At 40.5% G+C, this 27,937-nt stretch overlaps 1 protein-coding gene across 1 annotated transcript in view; it reads right to left on the bottom strand.

The window, feature by feature from the left end:
- Positions 1–3,167: 3,167 nt before the first annotated feature.
- Positions 3,168–27,937, bottom strand: part of LOC132820600 (ATPase MORC2-like) — a 79,297-nt gene continuing 54,527 nt past the window's right edge. Inside the window, exons 14-20 of the mRNA XM_060832804.1 lie at positions 25,273–25,378; positions 18,176–18,314; positions 11,525–11,791; positions 8,838–8,883; positions 7,354–7,474; positions 6,761–6,895; positions 3,168–3,186 (exon numbers count right to left, since the gene is read on the bottom strand). Of these exons, the coding sequence (XP_060688787.1) occupies positions 3,168–3,186; positions 6,761–6,895; positions 7,354–7,474; positions 8,838–8,883; positions 11,525–11,791; positions 18,176–18,314; positions 25,273–25,378 (833 nt within the window). The remainder of the gene's footprint in view (positions 3,187–6,760; positions 6,896–7,353; positions 7,475–8,837; positions 8,884–11,524; positions 11,792–18,175; positions 18,315–25,272; positions 25,379–27,937) is intronic.

Here is a 27,937-nt window from a genome sequence, read left to right as displayed (position 1 = left end):
TGGTCCATTTGATTCCTGCATTTCCTTCCTCAGCATCTGTTTTCATTTCTGGGGATAGGCCATCCATAAATATACACTAAAACTCACTGACTACCACAGTTACCTTGACTATACATCCTCACACCTTGCTTCCTGTAAAGACTCCGTCCCATTCTCCCAGTTTCTCCATCTTTATCTTTTCTGATGATGCCACCTTCTACCTCAGAAATGTCCATTATTTTCCTCAACTGACGATTCCCCACTCCCGTGGTCGACAAGCCCCGTAGCCATGTTCAACCTATCTTTTGTCTTCGCCCTTCACTTTCCTACAACAAAAATGATAGGGCTCCCCAGGTCCTCACTTACCGTCCTCACCAACCTCCACAACCAAAAGTTGTAAGCCGCAATTTTTGTCACCTCCAATGGGAATCCACAACCAGACACATACTTGTCATTATTCCACAGGAACCATTTCCTTCAGGTACAGTTCTTGATTTTCAAAATCTCCTCACACACCCATCGCACCTTCCCATACAATCACAGCGCAGGCAACGCAGGTTTTAAAAGTTCATGCTTTAGAAACTTTCCCCAGTTAGTCAATTGCATTATAACAATTATAGCAGAACAATCTGTACTAAAAACTATCAAATGATGAAACACCAAATAAAGTGTAATATAGCCTGTTTATCTCCTCTCTCCTCGCCATCCAAGGCCCAAGACAAACATTCCAGGTGAAGCAGTAATTTCCCTGTACTTTATTCAGTCCAGTCTACTATGTTAGATAAACAGATACTACAAATAATAGGAATGCTGGATATCAGAAACAAAAACAGAAATTGCTGGAAAAACCCAGCAGAGCTGGCAGCATCCCTGGAAGAAATCAGAGTTAACGTTTTGAGTCCAGTGACACTGAGGAAGGACCCAAAGCATTAACTTTGATTTCTCTCCACTGATACTGCCAAACCTGTTGAGATTTTCCAGGAATTTCGGCTTTGTTGTTTTTTTCTGTTCATGATGTGATCTGCTCTAGATTGAGGAGACAAAACACAGACTGGGTGACTGTTTTGTATAACACCAATGCTCTGTTCACAAAAATGACCCTGCATTTCCAGATGCCTGCTACTTCAACATACTACTATGTTCCACGCCAATATTTTTATTGTAGGCCTTCTGCAGTGTTCCAGCGAGCCTCAGCACAAATAGAAAGAACATCTCATTTCTACTTGGGGACCCTGTAGCTTCTGGTACTCAACACTGAGTCAATACATTTAGAGTCCGATTCCATCCTTTCATTTTTGTTTTTACCTACCCCACAGCTGGTCCTGTTATGACATGAGTCACCCATTCTCATATACTCCTAGACTAATTACTACATTATATGGGTTGCATTTAGCACAATCCCATTTTATCATTTTTAGCACTTATCATCACTAATTCGCTTTCTTTCTGTTCTGGCCTGCTATCCGTAATTTCCTTATTTGCCTACCCCTTTAGTATTGCATGAGTTCAGGAGTAAAGCTACTTTCAAATTAATGTAATTACTACTAATTTGAGAAAATAAATAGAAGTATTCAGGATTTACATACAGTATGAACCTTGTTCAATAATTGGACAGAGAGCTGTCGATAAATATTCAATTTCTCTTTAATTTTTATCAGCTTTGTTACAGCCTGATGTAGCTTCTGCTCCATTTCCTGAGTTCTTGTGATCACATTTTCAGATGAAGATTGGAGTCGTTCTCTTAAACTCTTCTCATAATTGAAAAAATAGTGATGCTACATAAAGGTAAGCACACAATGGTTAGCTAACCAACAAATAAACAGTTAAAAGTTTGTGAAGTTTAAAATTAAAGTTTAAAACCCAAGAATTCAAAATTTAAGATAAGATTGCAGAAGGGGGAAATGAAAAGCAAAATAGGAAGGGATTCTTGAGTCTCGTGTGACTATTAAAAATAAAACTATGTATACATGGAGAGATGTTGTTTCACAATTCAGATTTGAAGTATGATGAAGGTTCATAACATTCTAGTTTGAGCATTTGGGCTCTAAAATGGAGGAAAGATCAATCTTTACTTTCAGTTTTGAGACTTGTTTTATAAAAGATTAGAAGTTAATTTTGAGCAGGAGTTCAGTCTTTATCAGAAGTCATGTGATTTACACTAAATGACTAGCAAGCCAAGGGTTTGCTGACTTGAGTTGTGTTGTGAGAGTGAGAGAGAGAGAGAGAGAGAGAGAGGGGAAAAAAAGGGGCTAGAAGCAGGTTCAGGCAGGAGGAAGAGGTACAACAGCAGAGATGCTGTTACTAATAGTTAAAAATCACACAACACCAGTTTACAGTCCAACAGATTTATTTAGAAGCCCCAGATTTTGAAGCTCTGCTTCTTCATCAAGTGGTTGTGAAGCAAGACCATAAGAGACAGAATTTATAGAAAAAGATTACAGTCTCATGCAGCTGAAATGATATATTGAACAAACCTAATAGATAGTTAAGTCTTTCATCTTTTAGAATGGATTTGCTGGTTTCGGTTATTTAATATGTAAATCCCAGAACTTCTTTTAAGTCACACTCTCAAGCTAACTTATGGTTTTATAACAAAAGGTGACATAGTGTCCCAGCAGTCAGAAAAATTCTGAGTTTACTTAGGTGTTAGTGAAAAGAAAGCCCCAGAAGGAGGCTATCAATGAAGAAGACATCTTACGCACCATTGAAGATGAGTTTAGTAAACACAAATTAATAGTGTTGAAATCGCAGCTTTAGGTTTCTCGAGAGAAGGCATTAACAAAAGAAAATTGTATTGAACAAACGTACAGAAATTTGTCATTAGGAACCCTAATAAACCTTTGCTAGCTGAGTAATCATATGGAGATGGTGGTAACTCTTCACTGACGTACAAGTACCTGTAAGGGTATTGTGGGTAAAAAGGCTGAAATTTTCTTTCTGGTGTTTCTAAGGAGATTGTTTTAATGTTTCTTGTCTAGTACAATATAGTTCACATTTTTCACTTGTGCAATGAACTTATGTATCAAATAAGAGAACCATCACACACTCTCAGCATAACCACAAATGTGAGGGTAAGAGCAGGGCAATAAATCTCAAAATTCTCATTTGCTAGATTTTCAGTGAGATGTTGGATTTGGTTGGTGGATATATGGTGCAATTTGGAGATTGGAATTGAGAAAAAGACTCTATTAGGGCTTAATCTGGATCCTGAAGAAAAAAGAATTTTAATCAATTAAAAGAGTAAGCATTTTTTAATATTGTTCATTTGCCAAGATGGCAAATGGAAACTTTACAAATATTTTTCTGAAGGGAAGCTTGGCTTCCTGTTACATCCTCCCCCATCCAATTCAGATGTACTCTACTGGATTTCCCAACACACTCAGTATAATGAATGTCTTCAGAAAGTCCCCATTTGTTGTGAGACTTGTTAATGGAAAGCTAATTAGGTATTTTATCTTGAAACCCAAAAGGTTCCTTTCACAGGCATCGCCTTAGTTAATTGCTGGGCTCATTAGTCTGAGATTATAAAGTTAAAAATCATACAACACCAGGTTATAGTCCAACAGGTTTATTTGGAAGCACCAACTTTTGAAGCACTGCTCCTTCATCAAATAGCTGTGGAGTTTGGTTTTGTGTGATTTTTAACTTTATACACCCCAGTCCAACACTGGCTTCTCCACATCATGAGATTATAAAGACATGGGTAAATTTTAAGGGGTCTGAGAAATGTGAGCTACAGTGAGACTTGTGTCAGTATCAGACGACAGAGCTGATTAAACCTGTCTTGGCAGGAGGAGCCTCTCATGTTGCCTTGTCTGCTTTTGATAAGCAGTGTAGCAAGCTTCCTGCTAGACAGCGGATGAAAGTGACCTCTGGGGTACTGTGAGGTAAAAGGGGTATGCAGGCTCTTGGTGGCAGAGGGTGGTATTGCCTGGTGACCAGACAGAGCCTGGTGCTGATTGTCTCCATCATGAGCTGTATTCTCTACTATCCTTTGCTGCTCTTGAAAACTGCAACTAAAATGTCATTTGGACAACACCCAGAATGTGTCATGTCAATGTCACTTTGATAGGCAAAAGCATGGGATCCATATTTGCTGGATGTGAGGGCAAACACATGAAACTTGGGTTTGCAAACTCCTGCTTCATCTCATTTGTAAACATTTCTTCGCACAAGCAAAATGCATTGTAGTGAACATACTTCTGTGTCAACACTGGTGAAAGGTGGATTGCAACTTTGTCAATGATGCTCACTAAGCACTGTCATCTCAGTAATGAAGGAGTTAGCAGCAATGACTTAAAAGGAGGTGAGTGCTAGCCAAATGCAATGCATCACTTGTGGAATTTCCAAAGGTGCTGTGCGATGAAAGACATCATAGGTCATGAAAGTATAACAATGGACTCTAAGCAATGCAATGGAAAATGGAATGATTAAGGTGAGTCTAGGATGGGAAAGAGGTCAGAGTGCATGTTGCATGTTGGTTACTCAGCTGACATGGGACCTTGAACAAACTGACGCATGTGTTACATGCTAGACTGTGGTGGAGCAAATAATAGGACTACTTATGGCCAAATTTTGCACCTTAGATTCGGCAGGGGTAGGATTTCCAATACAGCCTAAACATGTGTGTCACACCATCCTGGAATGCTGTGTTCTCCATAATTGTAGCAGACAATGAGGGAGATGTGATCTGAGAAACGAGTTGACTTCTGAAGAGAAGGACAAGGACATTAGGGAGGAGGAAGTGCTCCTGTAGATTTTGGAGTTCAGGTCAGGACCCCAGAAGGCAGACGTAACCTTACTGACACACAATTCTAGTAGATTCTAACTGGGTATTGAAGGCCATGTTTGAACAGTCAAGGTTGAAATGCCAGCAATTTAGATCACACTGTCCAAATTGCAGCCTGCATTTGTTTCCTTTGTGTTATCTTTTGCTGCCTAACAATAAAACTCATGTTTGGATTTGTCCAAATTGCCTTCCCACATGGGATGTTCCTCTAAGGACAATGGCAACATACAGATGACCAGTGGGCATTGGGGAAAAAGTACTGGGGCCTCAAAGCTAGGCCTCAGATGGGATATATCTAAGGACAGGCAAACTATGGGTGTTGTTTAAATGGCAACTAAGTGAGAGAATGGGTTAGTATGTGTGAGAGAGCGTCAGCCATGTGTGCCATGGGGAGAATGCTTTTATTTTGACTGCAGTTCCATTAGGTTGCTGGTAAGGGATAGTGCTGGATTGCCAATGTACACATGCAGAGTAGCATCTCAAAGATGGCATGGCTGCACTGGATGCCTGTCCTTTGGTAGATATCCAGAATGGAGTTGTTCTGGTAAATGGCATGTGGCAAGATGGGGATAGAACAGGATGTGAGAGATCCATAGAGACAGGGTGGGTAGTTAATGAGGTGTATTTGATAAGATATGATGAGAGTTCTCACTGGGCCTCATGGTGAGAATTCCTCCAAAAGATTGGATGTAATTTGCACTCAGCAATAAAAATGTAAGATTCAACCCCAATACTTTTATATATACTACAGAAAATGGCTAGAGAAACTAACTTTTAACACTATACAATAGAAATTGATTATGGAAAGCTGGTCTCTTTCACTGTAATATTTTATACACTATAAATTGATAACAGTAGACTTACAATAGGGAAAGTAACAAGTTCTTCTGCTGCCATACAATTAAGCTTCTCCTTTGAAATATGGTAGTTTGGTGGTAAGAAGTGACTCAGGAGATTCCTTTACAATCAAAAAAAGTCCTCTGTTAGTTATTTCTTCTGATAAACTATTATTTATTTAAAAGACAATATTAGAGGTTATAGTCTCATGATAAATATCAGTCATTTGTGATTGTGAAGAGGAGAAATGTCTTCTGCTCAGTGGGTTGTGAATCTTGGGAATCACCTACCCCTCAAAGCAGTAGAATGACTGAGTATATTCAGAGACTGAAATAGATAGACATGAGGGTACAAACAGAATTAAGAATAGAAGCCCTTGTAGCAACTGCCAAGACAAAAATAAGGTTAGCAGCTAGTTAACTCGGTTTTATTCTGTTCAGTTCTGAAGAAGTCATATTAGACTTGAAACATTAACTTTATTTCTTTCTCTCCACAGACACTGACAGACCTGGTGAGATTCTCCAGTATTTTCTTAATGTGTTTCAGATTTCCAGCACCTGGAAAATGTTTTCTTTCATTCAAGAATATGAAGAAGTGTGATAAAGTAGAATTTATGGACAGGACAGGACTTGATCTTATTGAATACTGGAGAATGCTCAAAGGGGTACATAACAGAATCATAGAATCCCTACAGTGTGGAAACAGGCCATTTGGCCCAATGAGTCCACACTGACCCTCCAAAGAGTATCTTATCACTATCCATTCCTCCACCCTATTACTCTACATTTCTCCTGACTAATGTCTACGTATCCCTGAACACAATTTAGCATAGCCAATTCACCATAATATGCTCCTGCTCCTATTTGCTTTGTTTGAGTGACAAATATAACATTCAATAGTTTCATTAAATCAAGTACAATATGAAAATGCCATCAGTTATGTTGTGGGATCTTCAATGTTTAACTTAAGTTCTGAATTACTGTATAATTTTCTTGTTAGCACTTTGGAAGACAGAAAACAAGATTTTTGGAACACTTTATATATACCGGAAACTTGGTGATATATATGAAATAACGATGGTATAGATTGAAATTTAATTTGTGACATTATTTGAGCAATTTAAAAATTGGAACTCTTAGAGAAAAAAAAACCTACCGAAAACTGGATACAATTCCTTCTACTGTTTCATTACTGATACCAGGCTTTTTAATATATACATGGTCTGCTATGCTGCAAGGAGCAGAAAATGAGCCACCAGTACTGCCATCCTGCACACATTTGCTCTGGAAACTAAGGAATAATTATCAATGTGCCGTCAACAAAATGGTGAAATTTCAATCATTTGATGATCATTCACACATTAGTCTTTTTCCATTTACAGTATTATACTTTACAAGTAAAGACAAAAAAAATTCAACCAGCACTTTGTCATGATGACTGTATACAATACAAACCCATAACACAAAATCAGCCACTTTTCCTATTCATGTGATCCTCTTTTCATCACATCAAGTAAACAGAGAAGGCAGCGTGGTTTAAAATTGGATGCAAAGAAATTCAATTGAAAGAAAATATTTAGTACATAGCTTGTATGAATAACTTACATATGGCTTTTTAAAAAATGTGAACTCAAAGTGGAATGCATAAATATTTAAACTTTCCATTAAAAATGTTAAGATTGTAATACATTGAATGTATGTCTATCCCCAATCTGTTGCATTGTCTTAAAAGCTTGACAATTTGCTCACCTTTCACTACCAGAAGAAACTATTATATTTTCCTTTACTTCCCAATGGAAGCACATGGACTCAACACTAACTCCATCTTTCAGAGGTTCCTTCTTTACTAATGCTTGTGCCATGTAGTCACCTACAATTTAATGAGTATACATTGATTATCACATTTAAAAAAACCCTCAAAAACTTTAGAATGCTCACCTGTACTAACTATCTTTCAATTTCAAACACATCTGCAATCCTTCTGAAAGCTCTGTCTCACAATACTTCCCTCAAAATATGAGGTGCCAATCCCTCCCAAAACTCCCACATTTCTTGCAATCCACTTGAAAACCACACATGCCTACAAATTCTCAGAAAATCACCAAAGCATTTGTGAACCACACTGACAGAACCAACAGTCCTACAAAGTTCTATCGAAACTCTCAGGTCATCCTCATCCACAAGATGCAAGTGTCACTGGAGAGGCCAACATTTATTGTCCCTTCCTAATTGCCCAGAGAGAAGTTAAGACTCAGGTCTGGAAGCACATATAGCGAGACCAGGTAAAGACAATAAACATGCTTCCCTAATATGGACATGAATGAACCAGATGGGTTTTACAGTATTTAGCAGTGGTTACATGGCCACCATTAGGCTTTTTATTCTGGATTTCTTGAAATGCAAATTCCACTATCTGCAGTGGTATGATTTGAATCCATACCCCCAGAATATTAATCTGTGCTTCTGAATCATTACCACAAACTACTATCTTCCCATTAGGATGATCACAAATGATTTCAGTTGAAGTAATCGAAACTGGTCAATCAGAATTTGAAAACGATGCGATCTATACACTTTCTAATATCAAACATGTAATTGTTTGGAGTAAAAGGCACGGAACAGGTTTTAGTTCATCATGTTTCAGACATTCACTTGAAACATCTTTAAACAATACCACCACCGGTACTTGATTATTATGTTCAGAATTACCTATTCTAAAAGATTAATTTATTCCCTTTCTCCAAACCTGCCCCCCATGCTTATCATGGATGTGGGGGGTCACTGGCATGGTCAGCATTTGTTACATATCCCTAACTGCCATTGAATAAATGAGTTTGCTAGGCCCATTTCATAGGGCCATTATTGTGGGCCCAGAGTCACGCGTAGAACAGGCAAGCATGGTAGATTTCCCTCCTTAAGGAGATTTTTGAATCAGATTTTTATTTACACCGGCCAACAAAAGTTTCATGCTATTATAAGACTAGGTTTCAATTCCAGATTTAGTACTTCCAATTTTAGCAGCCGCCATGGAAGAATTTGAAACTATGTTCCCAGAGCAGTGGCCTAGGCTTCTGGATTATTATTTCAGCATCAATATTACTGCACTACAGGCTCTCTTTTATTTTACTCCTAACATTAAGCCAACAGCCAAGCATATTTAAGTTAACTTCGAAAGGCCTGAATAAGGCATTACAATTCATAGTAGTGTTGGTACAAAATAACAAGTTTCTTACTGCTCAACAGTACAGGATCTTCACTGTGGACTTTTTTAACTGGAACCTGCAAATAAGTACAATAAATTACAAACAATGTAAAATTCCAGTCAACGTTAACTGGTGAAATTTAAAGAAAGATTTACTGAATCTAATTAGGTTGTGGTCAACATTTCCATTATTTGGAGATGCCTGTGTTGGACTGGGGTGTACAAAGTTAAAAATCACACAACACCAGGTTATAGTCCAACAGGTTTAATTGGAAGCACACTAGCTTTTGTAGCGATGCTCCTTCATCAGGTGATTGTGGAGGGCTCAATTGTAACACAGAATTTATAGCAAAAATTTGCAGTGTGATGTAACTGAAATTATACATTGAAAAATTGAGTGTCTGTTAAGCCTTTCATTTGTTAGAATACAGTGATAGTTTCACTTCTTTCATGTGTAAATCACAAAACCTTTTTTTTAAAAGTTGCATTCTCGGATTAGCTGTTAACAATGGTGATAGCTAGTCAATATGTTGAAGGTGTTAGCCCCCTGTGTTCTCTGTCTATGACCTGATGTTTAGATTGATTCTAATCTAAAAAGTGAGATAACAGAGTTTTACATAAATTCATGCAGTTTTTGAGCTCAGAGTTCTACATGAATATATGCAGTTTTTGAGCAAAGTGCAATGTAACTCTGCAAATACAAATTCACCACACAAAACATATGTGTGCATGTGGGACGTGTGTGTGTGTGTGTGTGTGTAGTGCAATGGTGATCACCTGTAATGTGACATGAACCCAAGGTCCCAGTTGAGGCCCTCCCTATGGGTACTGAACTTAGCTATCAGCCTCTGCTCGGCCACTTTCCTCTGCTGCCTGTCCTAAAGTCCACCTTGGAGGATGGTCACCCGAAGGTCCGAGGCTGAATGTCCTGGACCACTGAAGTGTTCCCCAACTGGGAGGGAACCCTCCTGTCTGTTGATTGTTGTGTGGTGCCCATTCATCAGTTGTCGTAGCCTTTGCTCGGTTTCCCCAATGTACCATGCCTCCGGGCATCCTTGCCTGCAACATATAAGATAGACAACGTTGGCTGAGTCACATGAGTACCTACCATGTACAAGGTGGGAGGTGTTCCCACGCGTAATAGTGGTATCTATGTCCACAATATGACACGTCTTGCAGCGTCCACCATGACAGGGTTGTATGGAGTTGTCCTGAGAGCCGGGCAGTTTGCTACGAACAATGATTTGTTTGAGGTTTGGCGGTTGTTTAAAGGCAACTGGTGAAGGTGTGGGAAAGGTCTTGGGGTGAGATGCCAATCCTCATTGATAATGTGTTGCAGGTCACGAAGAACATGGCGTAATTTTTCAGCCCCTGGGAAGTACTGAACAACGAAGGGTACCCTGTCAGTTGCAGCATGTGTCTGTCTCCTGAGGAGGTCATTACGGTTCCTTGATGTGGCACGTCGGAACTGGTGGTCGATGAGTTGAGCATCGTACCCAGTTCTTGTGAGGGCATCCTTGAGTACTTCCAGGTGTCCATCACGTTCCTCCTCATCTGAGCAGACCCGGTGTATGCGTAGGGCTTGTCCATAGGGAATGGCTGTTTTAATATGTTTTGGGTGGAAGCTGGAGAAGTGTAGCATTGTGAGGTTGTCTGTGGGTTTGCGGTAGAGTGTGGTGCTGAGGTGTCAGTCCTTGATGGAGATGCACGTGTCCAAGAATGAGACAGACAGTCGAGAGTAGTCCATGGTGAGTTTGATGGTGGGATGAAACTTGTTGATGTCACTGTATACATTCATGTAGGACTCTGAGCTCAAAAACTGCATGAATTTATGTAAAACTCTGTTGTCTCACTTTTTAGATTAGAATCAATCTAAACATCAGGTCATAGACAGAGAACACAGGGGGCTAACAGCTTCAACATATTGTCTAGCTATCACCATTGTTAACAGCTAACCAGGGAATGCAACATTTAAAAAAAAGGTTTTGTGATTTACACATGAAAGAAGTGAAACTATCACTGTATTCTAACAGATGAAAGGCTTAACAGACAATCAATTTTTCAATGTATAATTTCAGTTACATCACACTGCAAATTTTTGCTATAAATTCTGTGTTTCGGTCGAGCCCTCCACAATCACCTGATGAAGGAACATCGCTCCAAAAGCTAGGGTGCTTCCAATTAAACCTGTTGGACTATAACCTGGTGTTATGTGATTTTTAACTTTGAACACTTTCCTTGTTTGGGTGTAGAGTAGAACTTCTGTTGTGATGCTACTTATGAGCCAGATGGTTAAAAAGAGGATATTATAGAAAATAGCACTACATTGGGTGGCCCTGATAACTGTTAGTTTTTGGGGCTTCTAGGAATTGCTTAGGAAGCTTGGAGATGGGAAAAGAGCATGACGCCATTTTGGAATGGCTTCCTGACAGACTGTAATTGGGCAAGTTTTCCAGTAGCAGTAGTGGGCACAGATTGGCTGTCTGACAAACCAAAGTGGGCACCAAATTTAGTAACTAGTTGGTCTGATGGTCCATTGAAGCTGTGTGGTGTTGAGTTTTACATTGAATGAGAGTTACTTGCACCACTGATCAGGTGGATGTCAAGGATCGCCTCGATCTGGATCAGTAGCCAGTGATCTCCATTGAGAGTTGCTGTCAGAATGGCCACAGTGAAGCACAGGCCAATTAAAAAATATAAATGTATAAGTTATATTACCAGGAGTGTCTTCACAATAGCTTCTTCTTCAGTAGAATTCACAGAACTGTAGGATTGTTTTTCCAAGCTTACAGGAACGGATCTAGATTTTCCATAGATTCTTAATGTTTTCCCATTTCTTGACGATTTGTAGCATTTGGTCTGGGACAAGGGAATGCTTTCTAAAGATTCTGACCTTCTGTTATGTTTGGTAGAAAAAGATGAAAGTCGTCTTTTTCGAGTGGAAAAAGGTAAAGGGAATGGATTAGATTTTGAGGGAGCAATGTCCTGTTAAAATAAACAAAGATTCACATTATATTCTTAGAAGCGTTTCTTCTCAGCAGCCTGTAAGCAAAGTTGCCGACTATATGCAGATAATGATGACATTTTATAAAAAAAAGTTTACTTAAAATACAGTGCACATAATCACATGCATAACAAATTTAGCAAAATATGCTGATATAGCAGTTAAGGTTTCTGAAAATTATTTTAACCACCACCCAAAAATCTAGTTATTTTATCTATACAGGTTTAAAGAAATCACCTGTAAAAATGAAGAAATTTTTAAAAACTATTTGCAGGAAATTGTTATAATTACATATATGACTATTGCATTAAGACTGTGCAGGTATTTAGAATTACCTTAGAAATAGACTTCCTGTGTAAGTCTGGTGGCAATTTGAATGTTAAGGGCTTGATTGGAGACGTTTTCTGTAAGTCAAATAGAATTTATTGTAAATCACTTTGAAATGCTTTAAGGCAATGATAAAACAGCTGGGCTTTCATTGGTAATATGTTCTGTTTCATGCAGGTTGCAAAATAACAACAACTAAAAAAAACTATGATTAACTTGGGAAATGTCCAGAAGCACTTTACAAAAGAGTAGAAAAAAGACAAACTGGATAAATAAACAAACAGTAAATAATGGTTTGAAAGTTAGCAAACATGACAGACCTTTTTGGAAAAAAATCTCCCACTCTTTAGCAGGATATGACCATACAGAGTTTTCCCACATTTTGGATAAATTGCCTGATCATGGAAATCTTGGGAATTCATAATTCCCACACTATCTCAGTTATGGAGGCACAGCAAAATTGTGAATATAGAACATTACAGCACAGTACAGGCCCTTTGGCCCTTGATGTTGCACCGACCTGTGAAACCAATCTAAAGCCCATCTAACCTACACAATTCCATTCTCATCCATATGTCCATCCAAAGATCATTTAAATGCCAATAATGTTGGTGAGTCTACTGCAGTTACAGGCAGTGCATTCCAAGCTTCGACTACTCTGAGCAAAGAAACTACTCCTGACATCTGTCCTGTATCTGTCACCTCTCAATTTAAAGCTATGTCCCCTCATGCTAGCCATCACCATCCCAGGACAAAAGCCTCTCATTGTCCACCCTACCTAACCCTCTGATGATCTATGTCTCAATTAAGTCACTTCTCAGCCTTTCTCTCTAATGAAAACAGCCTCAAGTCCCTCAGCCTTTCCCTGTAAGACCTTCCCTCCATACCAGAGAACATCCTAGTACCTCTAAACCCTTTCCAAAGCTTCCACATCCTTTCTATAATGTGGTGACCAGAACTGCACGCAATACTCCAAGTGCGGCCGCTGTAGCATGACCTCATGGATCCAAAACTCAATCCCTCTACCAATAAAAGCTAACACACTGTATGCCTTCTTAACTATGTGGCCTCGTGTTTTAATCCCCATCTATTATGTAATGCTAATGAGCCTGTTAAATTATCAATAATTACAGTACAATTTTATCCTCTTCATACAGAATGTGCAAAGGCAAGCTCAGGTCTGTCAGTTTTGTTTTTCATCCATTTTCTTCTGCCCATTGAACAACTTATTGGGTTGTAGAAGTGTAGCATAGTGGAAATATTATGCCAGGAGACAGACTTTCAAAAACACCTTGGCAGCTGGAGGAATTTAATTGACATTTCATTTATGTAAAAACCAAATTGATAGATTGTTGTGTGCTCTATTTTACAGAGACATAGCTCACTCCTGCTTCATTTAACTGTGCCTTACGACCTGAGGGCTTCTCAATCCACCAGATGGACTGCACAGTGTCCTCAGTCAGGGCAAAGGGCAGAGGGGTCTGCCTCCTGATCAACACCTTTTGGTTCTTGGACATGACAATCCTTGTGAGTTATAGTTCCCCAGACCTAGAATATCTAACGGTGAGATGCCATCCTTACAATCTACCACAGTGGTTTACTTCTGCTATCCTGACAGTAATTTACATCCCACCCCATGCAGAAGTGAGACGGAATACTCAGAGATCATTATAGCTGGTGACTTCAATCAGGCCAACTTCAAGAATGTGAACCGGTCCACATTCAAGGACTCAGGAAATAACCTAAATGATTATGCCACCACCATCACAGACTTTATCAGTAAGAGTGTAGACGGTGACACACCAAAGAAGTTAATCTGAGTGTTCCCCAACCAGAACCATGGATGAACAGGAAGATCCATTCCCTACTGAAGTCCGGGGTTGAGATGCTCAAGTCGAGTGACCCTGTCCTTTACAGGAAATCTAGGTGCAATTTTCACAAAGCCATCAGGGATGCCAAGAGACAATACCAGATTAAACTACAGTCCCAGACTAACCACACAAACACACATCAAACGTGGCAAGGCTTACATGATATAATAGGGCACAAAGCATAGTTGAGTAGAATCGCTGACAACAATGCATCCCTCTCTGATGACATCAATGAATTCTATGTTTATTTTGAACAGAAGGTCAGTGAAATGATGTTACGTGCCCTGACAGCCTTGGATACACCAGGATCTACAGTCACCACCACAGATGGCAGACTGGTCTTCCTGTGGATCAACCCCTGGAAAATGACTGGCCTGGAATGAAGTCCCTGGAAGCAGCAGGAGTATTTGCAGACATTTTAAATCTCTCCTTACTTCAATATTAGGTTCCTAACTGCATCAAGAAGACCACTATCATTCGCGTTCCACAGAAAAATCAGGTAATGTGTCTTAATGACTATTGCCTGGTAGCTCTGACATCCATTATGAAGTGCTCAAGCCTCCTGGATTGCCTTGATCAATTGTCTGCCATCACAATAGGACACGTCAGACGCTGTATCCCTAGCCCTATTCCTCCCTGAAACATCTGGATAACAAGGACACCTATGTCAGACTTCCATTTATTGACTTTAACTCTTCCTTCAATACCATAATTACAAATCAATCTCATTTCGAAAACTCAGAGACGTAGGACTCTGAACCTATTGTGCACCTTGACATCTTGACCCATAGATTGCAAGCAGTAAGAGTAGTCCTCCACAACAATTCTCAACATTGGTGCCCACAAGGTTACATACTCAGGAAAATTCCTGATGAAGGGCTTTTGCCCAAATCATCAATTGTCCTGCTCCTCAGATGCTGCCTGATATGCTGTGCTTTTCCAGCAATGCACTCTCGACCCCAAGGTTACATACTCAGCCCCTTAATATACTCCTTACATACTCATGACCGTGTGGCCAAATTCAGCTCAAACTCCATTTACAAGTTTGCTGATGACACCACTGTAGTGGGTCAGAACTGGAACAATGATGATACAGAGGACAGGAAAGAGATGGATAGCTTAGTGACATGGTGTAAAGTCAACAATCTCTCCCTCAATGTCGGCAAAATGAAGGAGCTGATCATCGACTTCAGGAAGTGGAGTAAAGGACACGGCTCTGTCCAAATCAAGTTGCTGAGGTGGGGGTGGTCAAGAACTTCAAGTTCCTCAAAGTAAATATCAACAATGAACTGTCCTGGTCCATCCAGGTTGATACTACAGTCAAAAAAGCACACCAATGCCTCTGCTTCCTCAGAAAGCTAAGGAAATACAGCATGTCCACAATGACACTTACCAATTTTTATAGATGCAACACGGAAAACATCCTATTCTGTTGCATCACAGCTTGGTATGGCAACTATTCTGCCCAGACCACAAGAAATTACAGAGAGTTGTGAACGCAGCCCAATCCATCAAAAAAAAACAGCCTTCCCTCCATTGACTCTGTCGACACCTCCCGCTGCCTCGGGAAAGCAGCCAAGGTAGTCAAAGACCCCTCTCAACCCGGTTATACTCTCTCCCACTGTCTTCTATCGGGCAGAAGATACAAAAGTTTGAAAACATGTATCAACAGATTCAAGAACAGATTCTTCCAGCTCATATTAATCTTTCTCTGCACTTTCTCTGTAGCTATAACATTACCCTGATGGACTTGTGTAAGGTATGATTTGTCTGGTTAGCATGCAAGACAATATTTTTCGTTGTATCTCAGTATATGTGACAATAATTATTTAAATCAATTCAGTCATAAAGGTCCATCTGTTCACTGATATCCTTCAGGGTAGCATGTTTGCCATCTCGACCTGCTCTGGCAGATATAACTCCAGATCACTGCAGACGTATAACAGCTTTCCTGAATAGTTCAGCAAATGACTCAATAGTACTGAATTGTGATAGAAAATTTGAATACAAATACAACTGGACAGACCATCTGACATCAACCTAGGCACTGAAACAATAAAGGCCAGTCAATCTTTCAAAATCCTCTAAGAATCGCAAAATGTAGGGACCAAAGTGAGCCATATGCCTCAGGCTTGAATATGCACTACAACATTGCCTCCACAGTCTTCTGCTCTAAAGAATTTCACTATAGATTCACCAGCCTCAGAAGAAATTTTTCATCATCCCAGACCTAACTAGGCGACCTCTGACCCTCAAATTATGCTCTCTGGTTATGGACTCTCCTACAAGCAGAAACAATTTCTCAGCACCTACCCTTTCAAGGCCCCAAGAATCTTACATGTTTCAATAAAATCACCTTTCATTCTTCTGAATGCCAAAAAGTACAAGCCCACATTCTCAATCACTCCTATAAGAAAATCTCTTCATATCTGGGATCAACCTAAACGAACCTTCTAATGCCAGTCAATTTTTCTTTGATAGTGAGGACCAAATCTGTTTACAGTATTCTAGGTGTGGTCAACCAATGCCTTGTGCACCTTTAGCAGAACTTCCCATTTTTATGTTCCACTCTCTTTGAAATAAAAGGCAAACACTCCACTTGCCTTACTTTTTACCAACCGTTCTCTGTTGTTAGTTTTTTTTACTATTTATGTAGTAGGACTCCCAAATGCCTCTGTGCTGTAGATTTCTGCAGTTTTTCTTAATTTAAATAATATTCAGCTCTTCAATTCCTTCTGCCTCATATTTTTCCATTTTATATCCCATCTGCCATGATTTGGTCCATTCACTTAATCTGTTTATATCCTCTGCAGGCTCAGTCATCCTCATCACTTGTCTTTCCAGCTATTTTTATGTCATATGCAAACTTGGTGACAGTTCATTTACTTCCATCATCCAAGTCATTAACATACTGTAATAATGTATATACTGTATACATCTTCATCAATATCTGGAGTCATGTAATATTTGATAATAGATAAACTCTTTCCATTTGGAAAGATTGACAGCAAGCTCTTCCCAGTCATTAATGCCAATGCTGCTACGCTCAAAGCAAGGTTTCTGCAGGTTGTTGAAGTATTCCCTTCGTCCTCCCTTGGAGCATTGCTGCTTTGAAAGTCGAGAAAAGAGCCTGGCAAGGGACACACTTCCTGGCCATCTGGACGTGGTGTTCAGTTCATTGTTGTTGATTGCACAATACTTTTGCCTGAATGTTTAATTAACTGGCATCAAGAAGAGCATGTGTATGTTTTTCCTGGTTGGTTGACAGCAGCACATGAGCTTCTGTAGCGGTGAGGCAACGATCCACTTGGAATTTTGGGTCTTATGATGTGTTGGTGAGAGTTAGATGTTCATCAGCAACTGAAAAGTCTATGATCATCCTCTGGCATTAATCCTCATCATAAACACTTGGTACAAACATCATTTAAATTTCTAACCCAAGAATAACATAATTGAGGAGCTACTAATGCTTTAGAGCTAGGAGGCCTCCAAATAGTTTCATATCTGCCATAAAATGTGTTAATTATATTGATACAACACCGAACATACTTTCTAGCAAGGGGACAATATTTCAATAGCCCTTGGATAAAAGCAAATTACTGCGGATGCTGGAATCTGAAACCAAAAGAGAAAATGCTGGAAAATCTTAGCAGGTCTGGCAGAATCTGTAAGGAGAGAAAAGAGCTGACGTTTTGAGTCTGACTGACCCTTTGTCAAAGCTAAAAAAAAGGGAGAAATAGGGAGGTATTTATACTAGGCTGAGAGAAGGTGAGTCATGGTTCCAGAAGCAAAGGTAGCAATAAAGAGGTGATAATGACAGTGCATAGAGAGATTATAGGGAGATTAGGAGCTCCCATCACAAATTTCTTGTGGAAACAAAATCCTGTCTTGAAAATAAAGTCACCCACCATTGCGCTATATGCTACTAATAATATTCAAGAAGGAAAGAATTAGAAGAGATTTAGCATTTGAATGTTATTCTTTCAGTCCAAGACATAGCAATTACTGATGGCATTTGGTTTTTAAATTCTATTATTTTCTGTTGTTTTCACTTAAAAAGAATTAGAAATTGTCAATAACCCAAGGCAAGGTAGAAAAATAAGTTTCCGTTTTTATCTCAAAATGATGAACACAAGAAAAACTGACATTTTTAGTTGGAATACTTGCCTGAAATTGTAAGGCAGCTACATTTTCCCAGTGCCGCTGAACTGCTTTTTCCAGTTGTTCTTTCCTTTCATCAGACATTACTGATCCCCTTAGTGGAGTTCCAAACGGAATATGGGGTAACTGTTCTGGTAGATCGCAGCTGAAAAAAAATCAAAAATTGACTAACACAATTAAAGCTTACTGTATTCTATTTGAACAAATTCAATATAAAAATGTAATACAAACACATTGGTGAAAATATTTCCATCTGGACATGATGTATTTGCTATAAGAAATTGCTGTGCCCACTATTTTAATGAAATATTAATGTCTGGCACCAGGAGTGTGAGCACATCCGGATCACTACAAAGTGGAGTGAAGAATAGACCTGCATTAGGAAGGACAGTGACAGTGGGAAATAAAAACTAGTGACACAGAGTTCCTTCACCTGTTTCTACCTGTCAAAGCCAAAGTGAGACGTCACGAGTAAGTAAGTAATTGGTTGGTGGATATTTCACTCTGTGTCTCTTTGGATCAGTAGATGTTCTTACAGCTGAAGAGTTTGGTTAAGAAATTATTTTAAAATAGCTAACATCTGAATTAATTCATTACGTAGAATAGAGATGCTGGACAGACAATGTATTGTAGTTGTCATATGTTGGAGCTGGTGTGATCTGCGATAAGTGTTGGTTAGTTGAGGAACTTGGCCTCAGAGTTGCTGAGCTGGAGTTCAGACCATAAACACTGACACCGGGGAAAGCCACCATTACACATGGGGACACAACCCACTATGTACGTGGCAGGTACTCATGTGACTCAGCCAATGTTGTCTATCTCATACACTGCAGGCAAGAATGCCCTGAGGCATGGTACATTGGCAAGACCAAGCAGATGCTACAATGGCGGATGAATGGACACCATGCAACAATCACCAGACAGAGACGTTCCCTCCCAGTCAGGGAACACTTCAGCGGTCAGGGACATTCAGCCTCAGATCTTCAGGTGACCATCCTCCAAAGCGGACTTTGGGTCAGGCAACAATGCAGAGTGGCTGAGCAGAGGCTGATAACTAAGTTCAGTACCCATGAGGATGGCCTCAACCGGGACTGTGGGTTCATGCCAGACTACAGATGACCCCACTGCATTGTACACTCTCTCAGACACATACACATTCACACTTACATCCCCAAACTCACGCAGACCCTCTCTCATAAACACACACATACACCCGCCACACTCACACCAACAGGCACCCTCTCACAGGCATATATCCCATCACACCCGCATACACACTTTACCAAGGTTGCACAAACGGAGACATACTCTCTCACGTGCACTCACATTCAAATGCACAATCTGTCTCTCTCTCTGTCCTGCATGCACACACACATATATGTCTATGAGGTGAATTTGTATTTGCAGAGTTATATTTGTAGATACATTCTATTTTGCTCATAAAATGCACAACCTGCAGGCAGTCAATCCATGCAATATTTTCTAAGTTCCACTTTGGAAATAGAACCGATCTCACTCAAGATTGGGATGCAGATAGACTCTAACCTCACACCTTTAATGCATTGCGTGATTTGAGATGTCACTTTTTAAATAAAACCTTAAGTTATCTTGAGAATGTGACATAAAAGAAGTTCTGGGATTTACATATTAAAGAACCAAAACCTGCAACCAATTTTAAAAGATGAAAGACTTAACAATAATCTATGTTTGTTAAATATATCATCTCCGTTGCATGTCACCGTAACCTTTTGCTATAAATTCTGTCTTATGGTCCTGCTTCACAACCACCTGATGAAGGAGCAGCGCTCCGGAAGCTAGTGCTTCCAAAAAAACCTGTTGGACTATAACCTGGTGTTGTGTGATTTTTTTTACATCAGCATACTTTCAGGATACAGTCTTTCCCTTTAACTACACTCAATTTGGTCTATGTTCAAGGACAGGAGGGTGTGACTGGGAGGGAGATAGGCATTGAAATACAGAATTTAGATTTGGAGAAGCCTCAGACAGTGCCTTTCTTCAAAATGTATGAGAGTCTCTCCCCCTTGGTGGATGAATGAACAGTCTGCAGAGAGGATAGTCAAACTGAACAAAGCACTGAGGTATACTGTGCCATTCAAGTAGGGGAGGTGAAAAGGAGAACATTAATAATAATAAGGAATAGCATGGTTAGGGGAATAGATGCAATTTTCTGAAGCAAAGAGTGAGTCCTAAAGATTAAGTTACCTGTCAGATGCCAAGGTTCAAGGCATCTCTTCTAAGCTGGAGAGAAATGTGAAGTCGGAGGGAAACAATCAAGCTGTTGTAGTCCACGTAGGTATCAATGGCATAGATCAGACTAGGAAAGAGGTTCTGTTGGGGGATTATGAACAGCATGGGGTATCACTAAAAGCAGAACAATAAAATGTAATTATCTGAAGATTACTATCTGAGCCACATGCAAATCAGGGAAGGCAAATGAATTAGAGAGGTAAATGCTTGCAAGATTGGTGTGAGAGAAATGGATTCTGATTTTTGGGGCACTGACACCTGTACTGGGGAAAGAGAGTGGTATTCCATTGGGTTAGGCTTCATTTGAACCATGTTGGGACTAGTGCCCTGGCAAATCATAATGAGCTGAATAGATAGGGCTTTAAACTAATTAATAGGAGAGGCGTTTAAACTGAATAATATAAAAGTAGACACGCAAATTAGTGAAGAGATGAATGATAACATGACATGAAGGGAAAGAAAATATTAGTAGACGAGTGCAGCAGAAGTTAGAACTAAAATAAGGAATCATGGTAATAAGTTGTCATGGCAGTAAGTCAAGGCTTAAAGCTCTACATCTGAATTTTTTTTAGATTAGATTACTTACAGTGTGGAAACAGGCCCTTCGGCCCAACAAGTCCACACCGACCCGCCGAAGCGCAACCCATCCATTCCCCCACGTATACCCCTTACCTAACACTATGGGCAATTTAGCATGGCCAATTCACCTGACCCGCACATCTTTGGACTGTGGGAGGAAACCGGATGTATGCAGTATTTGTAACAACATAGAGGAATTGACAGCGCCAGTAGAAATAAATGAATATGATTAGATAGCTATTAGTGACATGGTTTCACATTAACTCAATATTTAAAAGTATTTAATATTTTGGAAAAATAGGCAAAAAGGAAAATTAGGTTGGTGGTGTTGTTAATAGAATAAGGTGCAATGGTTAAGTAGCAATGTGGAATCAGTTTGGTTGGAAATAAAGGATAGCAAGGGAAATAACTCATTGGTAGGAAACATCTATAGCCCCCAAAGAGTTCCCTAGAGGTATACAAAGTATTAATCAGGAAGCAATGGTCGCATGGAAGAATAGCATTACAATTGTCAGGAGTGATTTTAATCTGGATATGGATTGGACAAATCAGATGGAGCATGAATTTGTAGGGTGCATCACAGAACTGTTTCTTAGAACAGTACACTGCAGATATGGAATGAGACAGGATTAATAACAGATCTCATGGGGCAGTATCCCTCAGGTGTACAGATCACAACAGGGTAGAATTTTAAATTCAGTTTGAGGGTAAACAACTTCGGTCTCAAACCAGGGACCTCAACTTAAATAAGGGAAGTTACAGAGGGATGAAGAGAATTGTCTGAAGTATGCTGGGAAACCAGACTGAGAAGGTGGTCAGTAGATGAGTAGCAGCAGACATCTTAGCAGATATTTCGTACGCTGGGCAATGATTTAGTCTGAGCAACATGAGACCGTGAGAAGAATGAAGCACCACGGTTAACAAAGGTGGTAAAGAAGAACATCCAATCAAAAACCAATGTATATAAAAAAGCAAGAACTAAAGTTGGAAAAATAGGGTGAGATATCCAGTGTGGATCTTCTTAATATAACAGCAAAATGTCTAACTTTCCAAACAAGTGTTGAGTGAAGAGACAATATTGTCACTAGTGAGAATCCTATCTGCATGCATTAAATCTCATTGCTACTTAAACTTGCCTGTAAATATGCTGTTTCCCCTTTCTTCCACCGGTTGGATACAAATTAGAGACTGAGAATTCCCAGCCTAAAAATCAGAAAGGCGATTTGAGCTAGTCACTTGCTCCTCTAGACCTTCACCTAGGACTCCTGACACCAACATCTCAGGATGCACTTCATGAGCAGTGACCAAACACTCCCAACATCTGACATACCAGCCTCATTACGGCACATTTTGATCCACTCATAGTATGGTTTGGCACTTCAATGCTGTTCCTCAGAGTACACAGGCATTGCTTATTGCAATCTACTGCAAGGACTTTACGCACAGAGATTGGAATCCATTTCACAGAGTGGACCAGGAAGCATTTCAGGGATTTTCATTTGCTTTCAGCGTGAACTCACTCACTTTGTGCCTACTTGAATGCTCACAGCATCTCTGTCTTGCCTTAAGGGTTATGTGTGGCAGAGTTGAAAAATGTGGTGCTGGAAAAACACAGCAGGCCAGGCAGCATCCGAGGAGCAGGAGAATCAATGATTCGGGCATAAGCCCTTGATTCTCCTGCTCCTCGGATGCTGCCTGGCCCGCTGTGTTTTTCCAGCACCACATTTTTCAACTCTGGTACTCCAGCATCTGCAGTCCTCACTTTCTCCTAGGTTATGTGTGGCAGACAGAATGGAGATAAGGTAAGATCCCAATAACATTTCTGCAGTCCTGCAACCTGTATGTCAGGTTGCTTGGTGCCCCTGACAAACCTGCCTGTTGCTTCTCTATTTATAAATTGTATCATAAATTGCTGAAACCATGGGGTCCTCTCTACCTGGGTTTAGCTAGTTCATGGACCATGCCAGGATCAGTGAACAGTGGCATATTTTTGTGAACAAGCTGTGGTGACATGGCAGTGATATGCTCACCAGCAGGTGCTCCCAACTCTAATCTAGCCAATGTTTCAACCAGGGAGTCATTATCAGAGCTGCTGGGAGGCATGCAGGAGACAGTTTTGCTGGTGCTTCTCAGAGGGATGCCTTGCATCACCATCCTCTTGGCCATGATATTATGCTAATGCCACTCATACTTGCAGAAGACAAAGGAGAGAATGCACTGCAAACAAAGGTAAATGTTGGACATGTTAAGTTTACATTCACAATAGGAACAATGGATGAGTAATGGACAGTGCTTCTTACTTGGTCACCAGGACATAAATGTTTCTGCATTTTCATTGGAGTGGTCATGGTTAGGAGCCAAATGTTGGACAACCCACCTCCCATCCTGGTTCTTGTGGCCCTATTATGGGCCATTTTCTTCTTGAATGAGACAAAAGGGGAAATATTGAATGAGATGGAAATGTCTGGCACAGATACTAGTGCAGTTTCAGGTTGGAGAAAAGGGGTAAGCTGCTCTGAGCGAGTGAGCAGGCAGTGCAAGGGCCAAGCAGGGTTAGAAGCATGGGGGATTGGGTAGTGACAGCATATAATAGTAAGAGTAATAGAGCCTTGGTGGAAGATGGGTGCACTGATAGAGATAGAGTTGAGGTAGCAAAGAGAAGATGGTGACACTTCCCCTAGTGGAGTGGAGGTGGTTATTGACCTTCTTCCTACACTGCTGGGCATTCCTATGATAGCTCACACTGTACTTATTGTCAATCTTGGACAAGGTTGGCAGGGTTTGGTGTTGTGGCATCTTCTGTTGGTCCTGGTGGAAGGAGATGACCCTACTTTGCACCTGTTCAAGAGGACTTCCAAGTTTATAGAGCGGGGCACCAACATTCCCTTATTTGTCATATTCGGGTCAAATCTCATAACTCTGGCCCTGCAGCATTGCACAAAGTGCACAACAGCTTATTAAAATTGGTGCCAGGACCAGGAATCCCAGGATGTCTGCCAGTGGCAAGTACATCTGCCTACAGCCAGTGCGAAAATCAGATAAGCAGAGTGTCGTCGGAGCACAGTGCATGGTTAATGAAGCATGTTTGGGACAACAATATCTGAAAACTCATTAGAATGCATGAAGAGAAATCCCCAGGGAAACTCAACAAGAATGACACTTAAGACAATTCCAGCTAAGATTCAGTACTTCATTTCTATTTTAATTATCATGATTAGAATCTTTTGTTAAAAATTGATAACATGACCACAGCTACTGGTTATCATTTAGCAGTATCACATGGGCCACATCCATAACTAGGATAAGACAGGATGCCTCCTTGCGGATCATTTCAGAGAACATCTCTGGGACAACCGCACCCACCAACCTCACCGTCCCATGGCTGAACATTTCAATTCCCCCTCCCACTCCGTCAAGGAAATGCAGGTCCTGGTCCTCCTCCACCGCCAAACCGTTACCACCCATTCCTGGAGGAGGAATGCCTCATATTCCACCTTGGGCTGTGCAACCACACGGGATAAATGTGGAATTCAACAGCTTCCTCATTTCCCCTTCCCCCACATTATTCCAGTCCCAAGCTTCCAACTCGGCATTGCCCTCCGGACCTATCCATCACTCCACCTTTATCACCTTCTGCCTCACCTTCGTCCACCTATCGCTTTCTCAGCTACCTTCTCCCAAACCCCGCCCCCTCCCATTTATCTTTCAGCCCTGGCCCACAAGCCTCATTCCTGATGAAGGGTTTATGCCCAAAATATCGATTCTCCTGCTCCTCGGATGCTACCTGACCTGCTGTCCTTTTCCAGCACTACACTCTCGACTCTGGTCTCCAGCATCTGCAGTCTTCACTTTCTCCTAGGATATTTAATTCCCCAAACTCAATGATGTCATTCCATACATCCACAGTGAAAAACTGGAGGTTAGTGAATTTCAGCCATATTTACACATTCTACACTCCAAGGTATCTGCAGAGACTAAAATAACTGCCTACTTTCTGAAAACATGCCAACGCATATTGAAAGAGAGCTAAAGATAACCTGGACCTCTCAAAATTAATTATAACTGATCAGTAAAGTTTGATGTTATAGCATGCCTGTCATCCAAGAAGTTATATTAATTCAAACAATAAGCACATTAATGATGACAACATCAACACGGTTTGACATTGAAAGCATTCATAAAATATGCCAAAAACACTTCAAGGACCTAAAAAGTCCTTTAATAATAACTAACAAAATATTTTTAATAAGACTCACCTATTTTGCTGTGGATTTTGGTTCATGGAGCAGACCCAGATGTCAGAAAATATTTTGTTATTTATATCCAAGTTAGATGGCAAATTTCTCCACTTTAGACAGATGTCTAATGTAAACAAATGTTAAGAAATTACTGTCTGCAAATAACAGTTTTTTTTTAAAACAATATAGCAAGTCCCTATTAACCATACAAAAAACATTAATCATCTGAAAATTGTGGGCAGTGCAACCCAAAATGTATAATTCATTTTGGTATGTGCAAACCCCTGGGACAGAATGTCTAAGCCCTGAAGGGGAGCAGAGAATACAAGAGGATGCTAAATAATGCTCTGTTGTCCAGGATGCTGCTTCTCATTTTCTCATCTATTTCTCTAGAGGAGAATTGGTGAACAGTGTAGATGCCTGGTGGTGGCTTGCAGGTGACCAACTGGAGGCCAATGTCACTGGCAGGATTTGAAACCCTCTTTGCTTGCTTGGCTTTAGCTGCAGCCATTGGCTGCTCAATGGAGGGACTCCACCTCCAAACTAGTGACCTCAGCCTTCGCTGAAAATTTTAAGAAATTGAGTGACGGCACCTCAAAATGGAGGCAGCTTCTCTCTAACTTACTTGTAAAACCAGTCTGCATATTCATCAGTACTGGAGGAGCTACAATGGAAAATCTCACTCCCCACACAATTGACTCCAATTTAGCCATGATGTCAAGGTCCTGAGGCCTGTGAGAGAAATGCTGCTCCTAAATGTACCCTCCCGTATGTACCCTACTTAATATTATGTACAAAAAAATATCCGTTTTCCTTTTTTTTAACTCCAACCCACCCTCATGTACAAATGCATAAACATATATAGAAAAATATAGAATTAAAAGAAAAACCCTAACTGGCTATTTAACTAAATAAATAACCAAAACAAACAGATAAATAGTAATAACTCAGCCCTGCCAAATAAAATGCTCATACATTCACAGTCTCTCCTCCCTGGATATTGGACTTGTTGCAGCTATATAAAAGCCCTTGTTAGTGCGGCAGATAAACCTGTGTCAAGGTATTCCAAAAAGAGCTGCCATGTCTTGCAAAAGTTCTCAGTTTTGTGGTGTTCCATATGTGTGAGAAAATCCAGGGGGATATGCTCCATAACAATCTTACGCCAACCCGACAGGCCTGGGGCGGCGGGGGTGGTGGTGGGGGTTCAGATATCCAACCTAGTAAGATATTCTTTCTTGCAAAGAACGTGAGAATAATGAAAAGTTTTTTCTTATGCAGGTCTGCAGGAAATACAGTGGGCAGGCCCAAAAGGAGAGAGATAGGGTCCTTCTCAACCCCTACACCCAAAATCCTCTCCATTGCGCCTGCCACAGCACTCCAATATGTTTGAAGCCTACCACAAGACCAGAGACAATGGGTAAGAGTGCCCGTGCAGACCTTGCTGAAGATACCCCTGGTTTAAATGTTGACAAACGGTCCGGAGCCAAGTGGACCCTGTGGAGAATCTCCAACTGTGAAGCATGGGTCCCATTGCAAATTGATATCTTCCTTGCATTCTCCCAAATATCCTCCCACGCTTCTGAGGAGACCTCAACACCAAGCTCTCTCTCCAACATTCTGCAGTGTCGATCACTCATCTGAGGGGGCACCCCCCAACTGATGATATAAAGTAGTGACAGAGAGTGTACTCTTAGCCCTTAGCACCCCGCTCTCTATATCGGACTTGCAAGGATCAGTCAAAACTGTGGTTTTTTTTGGTAAAATCCCTAACTTGAAAAAAACTAAAGGGGTTTCTATTAGATAACTCGTACTTCCGTACTAACTGATCGAAGGACATCATGACGTTTCCCTCAAATAAATCACCCATGCACGACACACCCCTAACTGCCAAACGTTTAAATCCTGAATCTATCATACTCGGTTGAAAACCCGGCATACCCACTAAAGGTGTAAGCAAAGGTGTTTTGTCAATATTGCCTATCCTCTGCCGAATTGCCCTCCATGCTTTAACAGTATTGATGACGATTGGGTTATAGCAATATTCCCTAACTGTCCTCATCTCATCCAAAAACAGCAAACTGGTAAGGGGGCACCTTGCCTGGGAAGCTTCAATATCTAGCCATATTGAAAGAGGATCTCCACAAACCCAATCACTTACACAGGACAAAATCAAGCTTAGTTGGTAGCTTTTAATGTCTGGAAGGTCCACTCCCCCCCAGTCTGTGAGGCAGTTGCAGTTTGACTAATTTAATGAGGGGTCGCTTACGATGCCAAATAAAGGAGCTGAACCAGCTGTTTAGCCTCCTGAATGTTTGCTTATTGAAAATAAGGGGGAGCATCCATACAGGGTATAGTAAACAAGGGAGAATATTCATCTTAATAAGCGCTATTCGACCTAACCACGAGACTGGAAGTGCCTCCCATCTTTGAAGATCTTGTTTAACTTTTCCAAATAATTGAATAAAATTGGCTTTGAACAGCCAATCCTGAACCGGAGTAAAGACACAAAGCCTCCTTGTGACCACCTAAATGGAAATCTATATTCTCCCTCAAGAGCTAGCTCCTTTGTAAGACCACCCATAGGCATAGCCTCTGAATTAGCAAAATTAATCATGTACCCCGAAAAAGTGCCAACGCGCGAATACATTGTATCAGGCGAGGCACTGAAACTGCTGGATTTGAC

This window comes from Hemiscyllium ocellatum, chromosome 12, assembly GCF_020745735.1.
Source record: "Hemiscyllium ocellatum isolate sHemOce1 chromosome 12, sHemOce1.pat.X.cur, whole genome shotgun sequence".
In the NCBI taxonomy this organism is placed as follows: Eukaryota; Metazoa; Chordata; class Chondrichthyes; order Orectolobiformes; family Hemiscylliidae; genus Hemiscyllium; species Hemiscyllium ocellatum.
This window is presented reverse-complemented; position numbering and strand designations above follow the sequence as displayed.